Raw genomic sequence first — 19,636 nt, 5'->3', positions numbered from 1 at the left:
CTGCTGCCTTTCTCACCTGCAGCCCAGTGTGGCAGCCCTGTTTTCTCGGCTGGTGGCCGCCTCTGGTCAAACCCTGGATGGGTAGGCAGATTACCTCAGGTGGATAAATGGGTAAAGTTGAAAAGACAAAAAATGATGGAGAAACTTAGCAGGCCACACAGCCTCCATAGGAAGTAAAAAGCAGTCCACATTTCGGGAACTGAGCCCTTAATCAGGACTGTCAAATATCAGGCAGACAGACACCTGAATAGAAAGGAGATGGGAAGGGGTTAAGCAAGAGGAAGTGCCTGAGGGCAGGTATCCAGCTTCAGCCAGCCGGAGGAACACAATAGCTCCACCCTTTTCTGCGGGTTTGATGGTGAGGCTGGGACTGGTGCAGAGACAGTGGAGGCTGGTGGTTTCCAAGAGGGTGAGATTAGAATAAGTGAGGGGTGCTGAAGTGAAGACAGATGATGTCTCTGCAGCAGTTGGAATTAAAGAGATCAAGAGGGGGGTAAAAGGCCAGAACGTGGTGTCCAAGAGGACATGAGGAGAAAGAAGGCTTGAGGCAGGAGAAGGGGTCCGCAGTGGGGAATGGAGTATTCTGCTTGAAGAAGTAGGTATGGAGACAGTGGAAGAAGAGTTTGGCATCGTGGGATGTGTGGAACACATTGAGGTGTGGGCCAAGAGGGGCGAACGGCAAAGCCTCTACTGAGAACAGAGTGTGGCGTCTCAGAGAAGGGAAGGTTAGAAGGGATAATGATGACCCAGCAGGAGTTTGGGTAGGAGTCAGTGGGGAGGAGACTGGCACCTGATTGGTCCTTGAGTCAGGTTGCATCTCCAGGTGCTTTATCGCGGGGGCCAAGGATAAGGGCAACAAATGCATTGAAACCACAGCCTTGAAGTTCTAGTGCAAGTTATATCCCACATTAATTAGTGTTATATCCCTGTCCATTTATCATTACAGGAAGAAATTCCAGAATTTCCCTTCACATCGACAGTGTGATAATTAATTATGACAGTTCAGAGAGACAACCTGTTTCATTTTCTCAGCCATTTTGGGATGGGCAATATTGTTGGCTGTAACTCTCATGTCCTGTGTGTATAAAAAAAAGTACTGTCATCTTTATGTACTCTTAAAAATGTAATGTACTGTAATATGATTATATCCTGAGGGCTTTGTCTCAATGCATCTGTGTTGATGACTCTGTTGGAGAAAACTACAGGGAGAGGGGGTTATTGGAGCTAATGATTGATAAAGGCTTTTGGTATTATCCTGACAATTTTATATTATCTGCATTCCTGATGTTATTCACTGCTTACATTCAAGTTGATCGGTTCAAACGAAGCTACATTTAAATGTTCGTAATGGTTCATCAGGTTAGTCATCTTTCCTTGTATCAAGAAGACTTGCAAAGCTGAAGCCTTGCCATCCATTGAAACACCAAACAGTGCGACTTCCCTCTACAAATGGCTTTTTCAATTTGACTCACTTCATATTACACAGCAAAGGCTGAATTACTTCATTTCAAAGCAAATTCTGATGTTAATCAAAATTTTTAATTGAATTTTCTTCTCCCATTTTACTATCAGTTAATTTCATTCAACTATTTAGTTTCCTTTCATGACCAAATTCTCATTAGAGTTTTTGTGTGTGTTTTTTTAATGTCTTGTTTAGATATTCTTGGCATTCAAATATTTCAATGCAAATCATTGCAAGGAATTGGTTATTATGAGATAACATTTTCATGCAATGAGGATTTTGAGGAATTGAAATAAATATATTTTACATTGAAAATTGGAGTTTGTTAACCTTAAACCCTAATCTCCATTCTTTCATAAAATTAAAATTTAATAGGATAGGATAAAGATTGATTTATTTGCTTTAGAAACTATATATGCAAGCTGATTGTACACATCGTAATTTGTATTCTATTTATGCACTGTTGAGCAGATTGGAATCTTAACGCCAACTGTTGAATGTCAAACCTTCAGTCTTCTATTGTACCCATTACATTCTGATTATACTTATTCCACATTACAAATACAGTCATCTGAAATAGTGTAGCCCTCTAATTATAGTAGTGAGCATTTATCCTCATCAACTGGGCCTAAATCATTAGGTGGTCTCAACTATGCCTTTGCTCCCAATGTCCTAAACCCACTCAAATCCCCTTGTCCCAGCACCTCTCATTTCCTGATGTTTTTGGATTCCCTTTGGCACCGATGCCTCCTAAAATTCTAATATGAGGGTTTAAATCATCCCAACTTGTCCTTTTGCATTTCTACAAGAACCATCTGAGAACCCGAGTTCTTAGTTCCAACTCTCGTAGAATTATAGAAAAATGCAACAAAGAAGAAGTCTGTTCAGCTCATTGAGTCTGCTGGCTTTTTGAAAGGGCCACATTATCAGCTCCCATGCCCTCACTAACCAGGACTATATTTTTCCCTCTGAAATCTTATGACTGCAAGGTGCAATATTGCAAAATGTTTTGTTTTCCAATTATGGAATTATGGTCATATTTATAATGAATTAGCATACATCCTCCATGTTACTGTATAATCAAAGTCAGATGCTAATTTGATGCTTCATACATGACAGGAAACAATAAATGAAGTTTTAATGAGGTGGTCCTCCTCCCTCCACTGACCCTGTCTCCACCTCAACACATCCCGTCCCCTCCATTGACCGTCTACACCTCATCACATCCCCGCCCCTCCATCGACCACCCGTCTCCATCTCCACCCCTCCTACCCTCCATCGACTGTCTACACCTCATCACACCCCCTCCCCTCCATAATCTGTCTCCAACTCATCACACTCCCTCCCCTCCATCATCCGTCTCCACCTCATCACACGCCTTCCCCCTCAATCAACCACATTTTCACCTCCACACCCCCTCCCTTCCATCAACCTCATCACCTCATCACACTCCCTCCCCTCCATCGACACCATCTGCACTTCATCACACCCCTTCCCCTCCATCAACCCCATCTCCACCTCATCACCTCCTCCCCTCCATCAACCCCATCTCCACCTCATCACACGCCCTCTCCTCCATCGACTCCATCTGCATTTCATCACACCCCTTTCCCTCCATCAACCCCATCTCCACCTCATTACATCCCCTCCCCTCCATCAACCCCGTCTGCACCTCATCACACCTCCTCCCCTCAATCAACCCTGTCTGCACCTCATCCCCTCCATCAACCCTGTCTGCACTTCATCCCCTCCATCATCCGTCTCCACCTCATCACACGCCTTCCCCCTCAATCAACCACATTTTCACCTCCACACCCCCTCCCTTCCATCAACCTCATCACCTCATCACACTCCCTCCCCTCCATCGACACCATCTGCACTTCATCACACCCCTTCCCCTCCATCAACCCCATCTCCACCTCATCACCTCCTCCCCTCCATCAACCCCATCTCCACCTCATCACACGCCCTCTCCTCCATCGACTCCATCTGCATTTCATCACACCCCTTTCCCTCCATCAACCCCATCTCCACCTCATTACATCCCCTCCCCTCCATCAACCCCGTCTGCACCTCATCACACCTCCTCCCCTCAATCAACCCTGTCTGCACCTCATCCCCTCCATCAACCCTGTCTGCACTTCATCCCCTCCATCAACCCTGTCTGCACCTCATCCCCTCCATCAACCCTGTCTGCACCTCATCACATCCCCTCCCCTCCATCAACCCCTTCCGTACCTCATCGCACCCTCTCCCCTCTATCAACCACATCTCCACTTCATCACACCCCCTCCCCTCCATCATCTGTCTCCATCTCATCACACCCCCTCAGTACAATCAACCCCATTTTCACCTCATCACACCTCCTCCCTTTCATCAACCCCATCTCCACCTCTTCATACCCCCTCCCCATCAGTATAATAGATGTCATGTACGACACAAGAGCATTTAATAAGATCAATCTTGAATAAGAAAGAAGCACATACCTCCCAACCCATTCATTAGAACTAAAACAAGAGCATTGTGAAACAGGTAGTTAGAATTGTTTTTTTAATGGAGATGATTCATAAAGTTTACAATCATAAAAACATAGACATTTAAGACTGAACTTTATTCTTATAAAATAATTTACAGATTTCCTATGTCCTATATTGCATGGACGATTAACACGGCAGCTAGTTTAAGCAGTTGGGATGATGAAATAATTTAAATGCAATTCATGCAGTGTAGAGGACGAGAAGCTGACAGTATTTGAGTGGTCCCCTGCCTCTGTGGATTACTTATATCATGTAAGATGTGACAAGGGGCTTGCAGTTATGTAATTGTAAATGCCAGATGTTTAGTCTCTTCAAATAATTACTGAATTATGTAAACATAAATATACAAGTTGATATCTTTCTAAATATTACAAATACAGGTTGCAACATCTCAGCTGTGTAAGTCGTCAGTCTGTATATTTGCATCTAGTGATGTTCATAGTTCAATAATGTTTGTGTCTATACATGGAGACACTAACAAGACCGCCTTGTTTTGACCAATTTGCTCTGATACTTGACAGAGTGTCCTCCATGCCCTATGACATAAACATCCAGAAGATATGATTTGCCTGGCTGTAGTCCTCTGATTGTCTCTGTCGTCACTGCTTTCTGCAGGATATGACTATGGAAGTATTTGCAGACCACCTTCTCAGATTTCTTTCGGGCGTCTGGTCCAATACACTGGTTCTGCTCCCTCTTCTTCTGCTCTTCACTGTAGTTACTCTCCACGAGCTTCTTGTAGACACAAAACTTGTTTCGGTCCTGTGTGCCAAGCCATGCCACAGTGACTGAGGAGCACGTGCGGAGCTTGTCGAAAACTTTTATACGCGTGTCTTCTGGTACAGAAGGGAAGGGCTGCTTGTTTGGCCGGTTGGTGGCCAGGATCTTCAGCAGTGAGGCACCTCTCCTGTTTCCTTTGAGCCTGATGAGATACTTAGCTTTTGGTTTCCCTCTCAGCTGGAAGAGGCGTACACCTTCCATGTTCTGTGAAAGCTGTAGTTTCCCATCTCTCCTGACCTGGATTTGCACTGCATCCAGACAGGAATGAACATATAAAATCACTTTCTGGTGAGAAGAGACAGGAACAAACCTTAAGAACTTGACACCTTTTCTTTTAATAAATACATCAGTCACTTTCCCGTCCTTCAATTCCATCGTCTTCTGCTTCAATTCTTCCTTAGTTTTTGCAAAGGTTCCAACATAGGCAGTGCTCATATTTGAATTAGCATTGACTGCAAAAATATCAAAGTAGTACTGCGTGTCTGGTTTCAGGTCTGACACAGTGAAAATGTTTTTGTTGCCGATGCAGATCTGCTGAAGGTCCACCTTCCGTGCTCCAGTCACACGTCGAGACATGCGTGTAGTAAGCGGTTTGGCCATAATCCTCCGTTCTCTTTTGCGACCACTGTCTGAACTAAACCCGAAATAGGCAAAATCGAAAGGACTGAAATCTAATCCCGGCTTGGGCGCGGCCATGAAGGCATCGTCAGCATTCAGTTTTGCTTCCGCTGCACAAAGACTTTTGAAGTTGTGTTCCTGATTGATGATCACGCAATATTGGATGGGTTGCCTCAGTTGTGAGACAGTGGGACTAGGTTTCCAGGCCAAAGTGACAGTTGTACGTCCAAGAGAAGTCACATCCACACGTGGGTCATAGGGGAGCTCAGGATAAGGCTGATCTGAATCCGGAGTGGTGGTTGCATAAACTTTAAAATTTGTGTCTTTTTCTGTTGAAATCAGTTCCAACCGGTACAAGCCAGAAGGTGAATTAGATGCTTGGTAAGATTCAACATCATTGCCTTTGTAAGAGTACAAATCGGTGACAAGTTCATTCAATACTTGTCTCTGCTTCTGCAGCTCCAATGGTTCTGGTTCTCCTGAGATGACAACATTAAATTAGCATAAACCTCATCACATTTGCCCATCACAATATACATGCATGAAAAAGATTGAAACATGTTCATTGGTTATTTATTTATATCAATAGAATTTGGGCAAACATCCTGTGAAAGGACAACATGTGCAAACACTGACAACGCTATTGTAATAGCTACAAAGCACTCTGGACCATTCTGAGCATGGGTCAGTCAATATGGTGATAGAAATGCTTTCTTGACTCCTTGAATGGCTGTGTGCTAAAGCAGATTGACCTTCTGATAGCAATTTGGAGGAGAATGACCTGTGAGGTCTGCTTCATGGGTCAGAGCACTCTTCACTTTAATGTTCACATATGAACTCCTACCGCAGTGCAGAGCCTCCCTACCAGCCAAGTAAAGGGGACCCATTCATTTTAACGGGTTCACCAAACTGCACTGAAAAGGTAGATGGCAGAAAATGTTTTCATTTACTTTAATTTATATTAAAGTTTTAATACATCTATATGAGATAAATATTCCACACCCCCATCTTTTTTCTTAATCAGGCACCTGCCTACTTTTTTTCTCATACCTTGGTGTAGGGCTTTTAGGCCCAAAACTTTGGTTACTCCTTGCTCCCAATAGATGCTGTGTGACCTGCTGAGTTTCTCCAGCACTTTTGTGTGTTCATTGTGAGAATACAGCACGCTTCCAATTATCCAGAAACCACTTAACCGAAAAAAAATTTGGTGGCAACATGATGCCACAAGTTGTAAAAAATTCACCCAACGCACTCATGTGGGGATCTGACGCAGTGTTAGTAACATCAGTGAGCGACTGGAGGAAGTCGGCGGGTCAGGCAGTGCATGGGGAGATTGTCCTCGTTTCAGGTAATTCCCTCCCCTCCCTTTCCATTTCTTCTTTACCCTCCTGGGCAGAAGCGGGGAACTCGGGCTCCCAGGCAGAGTTGGCGATAGAGGTGGGGAGGTGTCAGGGATTGATGGCGGCCAATACAAGTATTCTGCTGATGCTACTGGGCTGCTTGAAGTCAGTTTCTCAGTTATCCAAAAAATGCAGTTAACCAATACTCATCCAGTTCCCAGCGTTTCAGATAATTGGAAATGTACTGTATTTGGGGGAGTTGAAATGGTTGGTTGCAGGAAGCAAATGTTTAGACCCATAAATACCTTTGTGCATTTCAAATACAATACAATTTTTTCAAGTATTTTCAAATATTTCTGATTGCTTGGAAAGTTTATTTGGCAGGTTCAATACTGTGTAAGTTTCTTTGGCAATGTTCTCAGCACAACATACATATTAATATTTGATTGTTTGATACTTGTTCCATTCTGGACCCAAGGTGTATTTATGTATAAAGACACAGCATAGTAATTTGAAATGTTTTAACTGGACTCACATCCAAGTAAGCCTTTCAATAACAAGGGAGCAAAATGGATATGAAAGTAAAGGTAAAGGTTCCATTATTGTCATGTAATACTACATTTAGAATGTAACATACATGAAATTCTTTAACTTTGTCTACTGTAAAGGAAGTCAAAGAGTCGCCACTTTGTCCAGTGCTCCTCACAGAAATGAAGCCCCAGCGAGGAACAAAATTGCAACCCTTGGTTTTCAAGACCAAGCTCTAACCACTCAGCTAACGGAGTCTTGATGGAAGTGGCTGTTGTGATAGTTTATTCATTCTTTGCTACAGGCATTTCAAGGCAAAGATCTAAATATTAGTTGAGAATTTAATAGGATGTGTGGTATTTATTTTGCAGGTGAGGTCATTTGGAATAAGTTGCTTCCCCTCGACATGAACTGAATGATGTCACCCTACTTCTATTCTGCAGACATTCGATCATTGTTTCTGTTACTTCCATTTACATGTGCCAAAAATGAACCCAGTAACTGGATTCACTTACAATTGGGGATGAAAATTGTGGATAGTCTGTTCAAACTTAATTTGGTTTAAAAGGTTAACTTCTCTATTAGGAACTTCTCTCCCCTTTGCATTATCCAAAGTATATAAACAAGATTTTAATCCAATTCTCAGACATACATTAAGAGGCTGGTTTCAACTTTGTAAGTTTATGATTTAAATTATTATGTTCTGTCCAGTAAAATTTATTCCAATTATTTTTTAAGACATCACTCACCTGACCAAGTTTTTTGCACTATGGAAAGATAAAGGAATAATAACCTTTCTTGATATGTTTGAAGGAAATTGTTTAATGTCATTTGATCAATTAGCTGAAAATTTCTCCACTCTTTCCTGCCAAATTTTCCATTTGTTTTTTTTTCAACTAATTTGATTGATTCTCTTCTTCAATTAACTCCTTCCCGAAAAGGGTTGATAACAACTTACTTAATTGACGTCCTATATCCAATTGAAGGTGCCTGAGAGCTGGAATTTGAGCAACTACTTTCTGGTGGCTTCTGGGAAAGAATTTTTTGATTTGTCAATACTTCTTCAGTTTGTGCTCGTCACTCTTTGATTCAGTTCCAGGTAGTGCTTAGGGCACATATGTCTAGGGATAGATTGGCCCATATTTTTCCTAATATGTCCTATTTGCAATAGGGGTAAATCCAAAGAGGCCACTTTGACTCAGGTTTCGGTCCTGCACAAAGTGAGATCATTTTTGGCAAGGAGTTTTTGAAACTTTAGCTAAAGTGTTGGGCCTAGATTTACAGCCATACTTTCTAACAGCTATTTTGGGGATCAGGCTTTGCCCAAAGGATAGAAGCCTCTTCAATGTTGACGGCAAGGAGAGCTAGATTGCTCAAGCAGAAAGACTGCAACCTGCCTACTTTATTTCAATGGCTTTCCTCATTATGTCATGCTTAGATTTAGAAAAAATTAGAAATTGGACATTTGGTATGACTTTTAACTTCGAAGAAAACCTGGTGATCATTTATTCAATATTTTTGTACGTCTCAAACTAATAAACAAAATTGAACCCCACTCCAGTCTGTTTTTTTTTCTCCAAGTACATTGTGTTTACTCGGAACAATCTCTTTTCTACTTAGTTTGAAATTACTTTCAGAATGGATTCACCCGTTGTTTTTATTTTTCAGTTATTTTTAATCTTTTTTTTCCCATCTGAGTTAGATGAGTTTCTTTTTGATCCATTAATTTTTGATTTCCTCACTCAATGCAACTGTTTTCAAGGACAATGAATATTACTTTTTCCACTGTTTCTGTATATTATTCTGTATTTTTTGTGGAAAATTAATAAAAAGATTTAAAACAGAATGAAAGGGTTATTGGAAGCATGAATTTCAATTCATAATTGTGTGTGCTTGATCTCATCCAAAAATATTGAGGTTGAAAAATTGGTGGTTCCCCTGCCTGCAGGAAAACTCAGCACTGGAGCTTTTTTAAAATTCAAACAGCCTTTCGATCTGTTAGCAGGTTCAGGACATTTGCATTCAAATACATGTCAATATCCAAATTTGTGTGACGTTCTTCTCAAAAGGTTCTTGCACCTAGGGGCGACACAGTTAGTGCTACCCACCCAAGTTTTTATATTCTCCCTGTGTCTGTGTTGGGTTTCCTCCGGGAGTTCTGGTTTCCTCCCACCCTTCATAAACGTACATGGGTTGTAGGTCATCAGTGTATTTATATAGCACGGGCTCATGGGCTGAAAGGGCCTGTTACACTACTGCTTGTTTACAGTATGTAAGTTTTAGAGTAATAAATCCAGTGGTGTATTTCATCTCGTGTATAGCACTGATTTTTTAATATATTACTTCTATTTTATTTAACTTTCTTTATCATGAAAATGAATATATAAATGCTCCTTGAAACAAAATTTCCGACCATGCCTTCATGTTGAAGTACTTTCCACAAATCTGCTTTGAATTCAAAGTAAATAGGCCGTGTGGTAGATTAACCCAAATTAAGTATAATTCTTGTTCAATGGTCTATGTTCTGCTCCAAACAAAAAAAATCCTGGTGTTAAATTAAAATTCAAGGAATTGACTTCACTCTTTAACTCTATACCCTGTGAAATTTAGTGCACACAACTTCCCCATTTGTTTGAGAATATGTTACCTCAATCTCTATTCACCTGTAGTCCATAGCAGTTTGATTTCATGGGAAATTAGGTAATTGCTGAATCAGTTTTGAAGAGAAATTATATTTTATTTTCTGATTATTGTCTTACCAGAACCTTCTCCACTCGACTCCTCAGGAAGATCTTGAAGAGTTAGTTTCCATTCTAAGGGGGCATCACATGGTGTTATTGTAATTGACATCGGAGTGTTATCTTCTTCAACCACAAAATAATATCTATAAGTAGAAAGCAATAGCAATTAATTTTCATTCATTTATATATCTTAGAGCACATTCACAGCTGGGGCCATGCATGACCCCGGAGGCCACAACACATTGGGGGGGGGGGGGGGAAGGGAGGTTCACAAACTGAAATCATAAAATATTTCTTATGGTTTTTTATGTAGTCAGTAAGAGAGAAGTGCAAAGAAACCAAGACTGCTTCACAGGGAAGGGGTCTCAAAAACTTAGAGCAGAGTCCTAAGGCAGCCTGATACAAAAAAAAGGGTTGAGAATGGCTGTCTTGGAGCATCCGACAAGTAGATTTTACTACTCTTCAATGGTGCAGGTAACAAGGATAGAATTTATTGTTAATAGACTTTTAAAAATTACAATGTTAATTGCATCTGTGATGTCAATTGACTGAACTGAGAGACAACAAGTTTTACTTCGGGGGACAGAAAAGCCCATTTTCCAGTGCCATCCCAGTTAATTGGCCGCGCAGTGTCCCGGGATAGGAAGCCGTTTGTGCTGATTCCACTGGGCCACCTTTAACCGGGACCCTGGCAGCTTTTCCACTGAACACAACTCCCCGGGGATAGTTTACCTTCAACTGGAAACGGGTGACTTTCTGCTGTCCTTTATCCACTGGTTTAATTGGCATGCTGGAGTCAGCTGACACCGAGAATATGAGTAGGGGTAGAGGCCGTCAATCCCCGGTGTGATTTGATGTCATTTGATGCTGGCGTGCTGCTTGTTTTCCTTTTCCACTGGTCCCTGTCCCTGTTAATTCCCCGTTAATTCCTTGGACAAGGTGCCAGTGGAAAAGGGGTTTGTGAAATAATTAATATCAAATTGTCAACATATTGTGTATCCTCTTGAATTTTCTTTACTTCTTTTGAGTTTAGTAAAAGAGAAAATCAAGCAATATTTATCATAGGAGGTTAATTTGATTTTATTATACACCATAAATCAGAAGGATTTGTGATAAGGAATTACATGATATGAGTGGCAATATAAAATGATATGCTGTGAAATTGTATTATAAATTTATTGTTCTGTATGTGATTCATAGAAAAACTATTAACTTAAAGATAATCTAAAAGCATTCAAATTTACCAAAGATTTTCCTGTATTCTGCAGCAATAATTTTCTCTGTCGAGTGTATGTTGTGAGTAATACGTCTAGCGGGGAATAATGTATCCTTCAACAATTCTGTTTTTTAACAATGCATGCCAATTGGCTGCAACAAAATCTGATAAAACAGACCAAAGATTGAATTTTACAACGTGCATTTTGATGCATGTCTTGGAGGCCCAAGTTCCAAAATTTTTTTGTTTGACAATGTTTTTGTGAAGGAATTTTGCTTTATTTAAAGTTTACTTTTGAATGCCATTGTTAATGATGACATTTGGAACGTTCACGTCAATGTATGACGTAAATTAGACGCAGAGCACATGCGCCCTTTTCTTTCGGACCCGGGTAAATACAGCAAAGAAGAATTTGGAGGAGTTCAACAGGTTCAGTATTTCTAATTTTGCTGATTTGTCAAATGCTAGTTCATGGCACAGACAGGTCAATGGGGATTAAACAAGATGGTAGGTGGTATTAAATAAATAAATATGGAGGAGCTTAAAATGGTCAGACAGCATCTGTGGTGAGAGAAACTATTTGTGCTTTAAGTTGTAGAATAGGGGAGGGATAGAGAGAACACAAAGAAACTGTCCACGATACAGGGAGACCCAGGTTTGTTATGGTGATGCAAAGCTTTTCGATAAACAGTCAGTTGGAAACCAAAGTAAATCAAAAGAATATGCTGTATATGTCTGATGCCAAACTACCGTAATGGCTGGGAAGGTCTGAAATATCCAGTGTATCAGGCTGCATTTCTGGAGAAAGAAAAGTTGATTTAATGTCAATACATTAGAACTGGTCAGTTCTGGCAGGCAGGAAAGACTGGAATTCTGAAGATGTTGAATTCAGCATTGGGCCCAAGATCTGCAAAGTGCCAAGAACTGAGATGAGGTGGTGTTCCTCGATTTAACATTGGACTTCATTAGAAAACTTAGGTCAAAGTTAGAGAGGTCAGGGTGAGAGTGGAATGGAAAATTAAATTGTGTTCGCAATGTTAGATTTGGCATCATGTCCAAATAAAATAAATTCTAATTCACACATCTTTATATTAGGTGATATTTGCATTTATTTTTTGCTGTTTTATTCAAATCATGTATCTTTATTAATAACTGAAGAACACAAAGAAGGAAAATCTATTTACAGAATATATTTTGAACTCTAATACATTCAGTATTTCTGGCAAACAGATTTTAGTGTTTTTTTAAAACTATATATGTTATAAATCTGAAATAAAATCTGAACTCAATATGTAAAACACGCAAGTCTGCAGACACCATGTTTGAAGTAAGACACAAGGCTGGAGAAACTCAGCAGGTCAAACCAATAAAATACACAAAGATGTAATACATAACTGACATTTTGTGCTTGACACGTCGGTTATGTACTTTTACCTTTGCTCTAAACAAGAGGAACTCTGTGGTAACCTGGAAGAAGAGGTTATCATTCAGAAAACCCATGATGGGCCAAGTTTCTTCGGCAAGACACTGAAGTGACTGATCTTGGAAGATCAGTTTGTATGGGTCCAACGAGCAACAAATCTCTCTCTGAAACCAACAAGAACCTTCCTGAGTGGTAACCAATTACCTTTAAGCACCAGAGCTTGGTGAAAATTCATAAATGTTAAATTCTGTGCACAGTATAAGAATTGCCTGATACCGGTGAACTTGGAGAAGTGAGAAGTGAATGAGTGAACTATTAAAGCAAAGGACTTTCTTGAAAATATACACATTACATACACGTGATCAGGTGCCTGCCGACATTTTAATATATCATGACGAAGGGCTCGTGTATGTTATGTATCTTTATTTTTGTTATGTAGAGGACACCGTTTGACCTGCTGAGCTTCTCCAGCATTGTGTTTTTACCCCAGCCAACAGGTCTCAAATAGAAAAAGACATTATGTTAAGACATCCGGAGCCATTTCATTAGAAATTCTATTAGGGGAGAGTAAATCATTTTCTGAGTATTTAGCACATCGTGAAAGCCAAATGCAGCTGGAAATTCCATATGAGAAAATACAATCTGAGATTAATGATGTCCATTTATGAAAGTTAGCAGAAAGTCTGCAAACATTATAATAGCAACGACATACAGTAAATAATTCAAGAGGCTGAGATGGAGTGGGTGATCTACAGGCTTTTATTCACAATGGACAAGGACCTCATCCTGTATCATGGCCTGGACTTTCTGGGGAAGGGTCAGAGTGATGGAGGCTTGATACAAGGTCAAAAGAGGGAGGGGCCACAGGTACAATCGCAAGGATGGGGTGGAGCCGGGTAATCAGGAATACAATACTGTCCAGCAGGTCACCACAAACAAATGGGTAAAAGAATATGTAAGGATGGACAGATTGTGAGCTCTTGGACTTTACAGAACCTTAGTTCTGTTGTTACGATACTGAGTTATTCTAATTCACATCCTTAATAAGGTGCAGCTTACCTTTTTGGTGCATCCCTGAAAAGAAAGCTGCTGATCTCAGCTCCATCTGGGATGATAGCTGAATCGTGGAAAAGGGAGTTGTCTCGAAGCTGCATCTGGAAGAGTTCTTCATCTCTGGTGGGAAGCTTCTGTGTCCTGGACTTTGTTGCTAACAGTAGCAGTAATGTCATTGACCAGGTTGTGATTAACATCATCCTATACCAAGAACGAGACAATTATTATATTGATATTAACCTTTTTGAAAGAAATTGTACAATATAGGTTCTCATTGCCGATTACCTTAGAAAGGTATTGCTACTCCTATGAGATTAATTAAATCAATTTAAGAAAATATACTAATGTGATATGACTCATGATTATGTTGTTACTGCTTCAGAGTTCCAAATGATCTAATAAGGTGGTGGGATCACACATACTGTATTTTAAAAATTTGTCTGATTAACGACAATTTCAAATGTAAATAAAAGAATTGTTATCTTGGGAAAATACACTATTCATCTTCATTCTCTTTTTTTTTTCACCCCCATCATGCACTTTTATCTACTTGGTTAAATGTTGGACCATAAAAATAGATAGGTTCTTTCTGCTGACATTTATTTCAAAGTACAAATGAAATTTAAAAAATGCTTTTTGACTGGACAAGGAAGCAGAATGTTAATTTTCACTGGAGTTACAAGTAAGTCAACAAGGCACAATGGTAGCTGCATGGAGCACTGCCCTCCCTGGCCCTTTTGGTTCTGCTCCTGGTGCCAAGGAAATTCCTCCCATGATTTACAATTGAAAGCTGATCGTTTTGAGGAAGTTATTGAGAAGTACAGCACGGTAACAGGCCCTTCCCGCCCACGAGCCCATGCCTCCCAAATGCCCCAGTTGACCAACAACCCCATCCCCCATCCCCCCATACGTTTTGAAAGGTGAGTGGAAACCAGAGCACGTGGAGGGATTTTGCATTCTAACAGATTGAAATTGGAATTTATAATCTGGAAGCTTGTCATAAAGATTTATCCATTTTTTCACCCTGTCTGCCATACTTGTGTTTAAACTTTCTGCTAAATCCATTAAAATATGTTTAATTTAAAAATAGGCCACGACTCTAGGCCCAGGAAAGACGTGAAATTAGCAACAAATTTTTTTTCTTTCACGTAAATTTGAATTTAATTAGTGTGTATAAAAAGTGGTTGGATAAGCTGAGACCTTTCTCCCTGTAGCCCAAATACTGAGGGGTGACCTTATGAAGATATATAATATCATGAGGGCGGGCAGGTCATAGATTTAAGACAGGAGGGAAAAGATTTAAAAGGAACCTGATGGACGTCTTTTTTTTTCCACACGGGGTTTGTAGAAACAATAGAGACATTTAAAGCACACTCAGATAGGTGCTTGGATGGTAAAGATTTAAAATTATATAGGCCAGATGCTGTCATATGGGACTAACTTGGTCAATGTGGACTAGTTGGGCCAAAACACTATAAAAGTCTATGACCTTATTAAGGGCTCTGTTTTTAAATGAAGTGGTAGGCAAATTGTTGGAGCTGATTCTTAGGTCCAAGATCTACTCACATTTGGAAAAGCATAAACTTATAGGGGATAGTTCACATGGCTTTGGACAGAGGAGGACCTATCTCGTAAATCTGATCAAGATTTCTTGAGGAAAGGGTAAAGATGATTGAAAGGTTAGGCAGTGGATGCCATCTACGTTCCCATGTAACCGATTAAAGCATTTGACAAGGTCCCTCATACTAGACTGATCCAGAAGATTAAATCACATGGGATCCATGTTGAGTTGCTAAATTGGATCCAAATAAACTTGGCCCGTGATGATATAAGATGGAGGGGTGTTTCTGTGACAGGATGTCTGTGACCAGTGGTGTTCTGCAGAGATCTGTGCTGGATCCTGTCTTGACTAATGAGTTGAATGAAAAAATAGCTAGTCTGATTAGTAACTCTGCAGTTAATACAAACATATGTGGAGCTGTGGATAGCGAAGAAGATTCCAAAAGGATACAACAGGGTATAGCTCAGTTGAAAACTAGATTGATGTGGATAGGTATGAAGCATTGTATTTCAGGAAGTCAAATGCAAGAGGAAATATGAAGCAAATGGCAGGTCTCTAGGAAGCACTGATCTATCAAAGGATCTTGAGGTGAAATTCAATGATATAAATGGATAGGGGTAGTGCAGGGATTCCCAACCTTTTTGTTCCTCTGTACCCCTTGGGCATTTTTATAGGCTCCCATGTACCCCCTGAAAAGTGCAAATGTACCACTGGGGGTACATGTACCCCAGGTTGGGAACTCCTAGTGTAGTGCCTTCATCAGTCAGAGAAATACATATAAAAGTCACGAAGTCACTTTGCAGTGATATATAAGTTCAGTTAGGTCATATTTGGAGTATTATGTGCAGTTCTCATCGCCATACTGCAGGAAGGATGTGGAGGCTTTAAAAAGGATGCTTAAGGTTCACCAGGTTGTTGCCTGGACTGAGGAGAGGTTCAATTAGTTTCCATAAATTTCACTGGAAATTTATGTCAGGAGGCCTGACTTGATAGAAGAGCATAACATTATGAGAGGCATTCATTGAGTAAACTGGTGGAGTTTTTTTTTGTTCCCAGGTTGGACATGTCATATACCAGAGGGCCTTGGTGTAATGTGGCAGGGGGAATTTTTAAAGGAGATTTTCAAGGCCGTTCTTTTTTGTACGAAATGGTGTAAGTACCTGCAATTTGCTGCAATGGGAAATGATAGGTCACATATTCCAGCATAAGAGATACTGGCGCACTTGAACAGACAAAGAATGGAGGGATTCAACCTGAATGTAGATGTGATTACTGTTTATACCTATGTAAAAGTTTAATTTTGTAGACCATTTTTAATGTTAAAATTATTGGGTTGACTATGATATGGATTGAGGGGGCTGAAATTTACCCAGGAATCAAAAATATCGTATCAGTAGCAGAAGTCCAAATGATCTCTAAACAAATAAACAACAAAAACATAAATTGAATTGAAGCAATAACACAGAGTCTGCTCCATCAAAACCAATGCCTTACCACAGAGAAGTCGGGACCGTGGTAAAATATCTGCATTGTCAGGGGGTGTCGGGGGTTCCGACAGGCAGGCAGCTGGGGTGGAGGCGTGAGTTTACCGCCAAAGCATCAGGAGCTCCGGCCTGTGGGCAGCCAGGTCTGAGGTAGGGTCATCTTTGGCATGAGATATACGGAAAGTACCAGGTTTCTTGGGCCAAAAATAGGGGGTCAACATTTTACATGAGTGTATATGACACTTGAATTTGGCATCATGGTCAGTACAGGCTGATCCTCCTGTTCCCTCTCTGCTTCACTGTTACAGAGATATACTGTGCTTTTTCCCCTGAAGATTTGTTGAATACGCTCCAAAATATTTAAATGCATTTACATTCATTATGTTAACTTATTGTATTTTATGTTGTAAAAATGTGACCATACATGTGAAAGCAAAAATACTTACCTGCCAATTTACCAATGTAAAAAAGACTTGCATGTACGCAAATCCATGTGGAGAGCCACAAAAGCACATTGAAGTGAGTGGCCATCTGTCCTATTCTCATCATTCAGTACAGGTATACCCCGCTTTACGAATACCCGAATCGCAAAAATTTGTTTTTACAAAGAAAGCCGTGTTCGCTTTTATGAGAGGGTTTGAATGGGTTTCTGCATTTATGAAAATAGCCTCCAATACTAGTGAGTGGATCTTCGCTTTCTTTGGCTTGGCTTCGCGGACGAAGATTTATGGAGGGGGTAAAAGTCCACGTCAGCTGCAGGCTCGTTTGTGGCTGACCAGTCCGATGCGGGACAGGCAGACACGGTTGCAGCGGCTGCAGGGGAAAATTGGTTGGTTGGGGTTGGGTGTTGGGTTTTTCCTCCTTTGCCTTTTGTCAGTGAGGTGGGCTCTGCGGTCTTCTTCAAAGGAGGTTGCTGCCCGCCAAATTGTGAGGCGCCAAGATGCACGGTTTGAGGGATCTTCGCTTTAGGCCATTACAAAATAGGAACACTTTAGTTACGTAAAGTGGGGTTTACCCATATTATTCCCGTCAGACTAACTCAAGCTTTAGCCCAGTGCTGCTTCTGTTCCACTGAATTGGAAATTCAACATTTCTTTTGTAAGTATATTGCTGCAACTTGAGTTAATAAGGTAATGCAGTGGGGGTCAAAGACACAGACAGATTTGAATGGTTTCTTGAAATTCTTGGATCGTCACTATCGATATGTTTTTATTTCATTCTGGGGTTGTACCAACACTGCATTTACTAGTTTTAAATGAGCGATGAATTTAGATTGGGTAATTAATAGTATCAAATTGTAGCAGTGGGTGAATTGGGATGATATTATTATATCATTATTGGGTTTTGATTGTTCAGGCTGAGTCCCTTTGATTATAAAGGAGCACACGAGAGGCTTGGGAGTGAAAATAGTGAGCAGGAGAGAGGCGTCCCGGGAAAGGCATTGCTTTTACTGAAAGTGTAGGGCATTAAGCGGTTTGGCTCACTGCATCTGCACTGACCATGCCATTCTAACTCTGCATGCACATTGCCCATAGCCCAGTACTCTCTGCCTGATCGTGTGTCTGTATCCCCGTATCCCTGCCTGTTCATGTGACTGTATCCCTGCCTGTTCGTGTGTCTGTATCCCTGTCTGTTCATTTGTCTGTATCCCTGCCTGTTGTAAAAACATAATGCTGGAGAAACTTAGCAGATCAAGCAGTGTACTTTATAGAGCAAAGGTAAAGATGCAGAACCAACATTTCAGGCTTGAGTCCTTTATCAAGGTATGAGCAAAATTTGTTTGCAAATTTGCAAAAAGCAGTTTGCTCACCTGCCTACATTTTGCTCATTCCTTGATGAAGAGCTCAAGCCCGAAACATCAGTCCTGTATTTTTATCTTTGCTCTATAAATGACACTGTTTGACCTGCTGTGTTTCTCCAGCTGTGTGTTTTAACTTCATTCACGGTGTCTGCAGATTTTCGTGCTTTATTCCCCACTTGTTCATATGTCTGAATAAATGATTCTTACATGTTACTATTTGCATTCTCTTTCTCCCACCTCCCTGACAACGTGTTCAAGGTGCTTATCACTCTCTCCACAAAAATTGCCCCTCAGCTCCAAAGAAAACAGCCCAAGCGTGTCCGACCTCTCTTTCTGGCTAATACTTTCCAATCTCACCAGTGTTATATGGTGAATCTCCTCTGCACTCTTTCCAAAGCCTCCACCTTCCTTCCTGTAGTGAGTAGACCAGAACTGCACACTGTATTCCAACAGCTTTTGCATGAATTCTTGACTTTCATACTCAATGTCCTGACCAATAAAGGCAAGTCCTTTCCACCCTATCCACATGTTTCTCCTCTCAGGAAGTGAGGGACTAGGTACAAAATACTCCTTCCCAAAAACTGGAAAGAGAAGAACATAGTGTACCTTCTTCAGTGACATCGCATATAGAAGAGAGATTAGAGTAGAATTTGGAAAAGTGCGCCCATTGCACTACCTCCAATTGCAATAATGAGAGTCTAGCACAAAGAGAGGGTGAATGCACTCATTTCAGAATAGAGTCCCTTGTCATTTCAGACGTTAACTGTTGATAATCTTGTTCCCATCGTGTTTTAATTCTTTCCAAGGAACAATCCCTAGATCTTTAAAGAACATCAGGTAGTGGACTGTTTATGTCACACATGTCAAACTCAGGCCCGCGGGCCAAATTTGGCCCGTGATATAATTATATTTGGCCCGCAAGATCATATCAAATATGTATTAGAGCTGGCCCGCTGGCCGCCGCGCCAGTATAACGCATGCACAGCTAATACTACAAATCCCAGAATGCTTTGCAAATGCATTGGCGCTGGCCCGTCAGCCCACTAATCGCCCCCACCTCCTCTCTTTACTTTCATTAGCATTTGTGACCTG

General features: G+C 40.8%; 1 protein-coding gene across 1 annotated transcript in view; it reads right to left on the bottom strand.

Annotated features, from left to right (window-relative positions):
- Positions 1 to 3,998: 3,998 nt before the first annotated feature.
- Positions 3,999 to 19,636, bottom strand: part of ndnf (neuron-derived neurotrophic factor) — a 29,837-nt gene continuing 14,199 nt past the window's right edge. The window contains exons 2-4 of the mRNA XM_069922893.1: positions 13,705 to 13,899; positions 10,025 to 10,149; positions 3,999 to 5,876 (exon numbers count right to left, since the gene is read on the bottom strand). Coding sequence (XP_069778994.1) covers positions 4,474 to 5,876; positions 10,025 to 10,149; positions 13,705 to 13,899 — 1,723 coding nt within the window. The 3' untranslated portion in view covers positions 3,999 to 4,473. The remainder of the gene's footprint in view (positions 5,877 to 10,024; positions 10,150 to 13,704; positions 13,900 to 19,636) is intronic.

Source organism: Narcine bancroftii, chromosome 3 (genome assembly GCF_036971445.1).
Source record: "Narcine bancroftii isolate sNarBan1 chromosome 3, sNarBan1.hap1, whole genome shotgun sequence".
NCBI classification, from domain to species: Eukaryota; Metazoa; Chordata; class Chondrichthyes; order Torpediniformes; family Narcinidae; genus Narcine; species Narcine bancroftii.
This window is presented reverse-complemented; position numbering and strand designations above follow the sequence as displayed.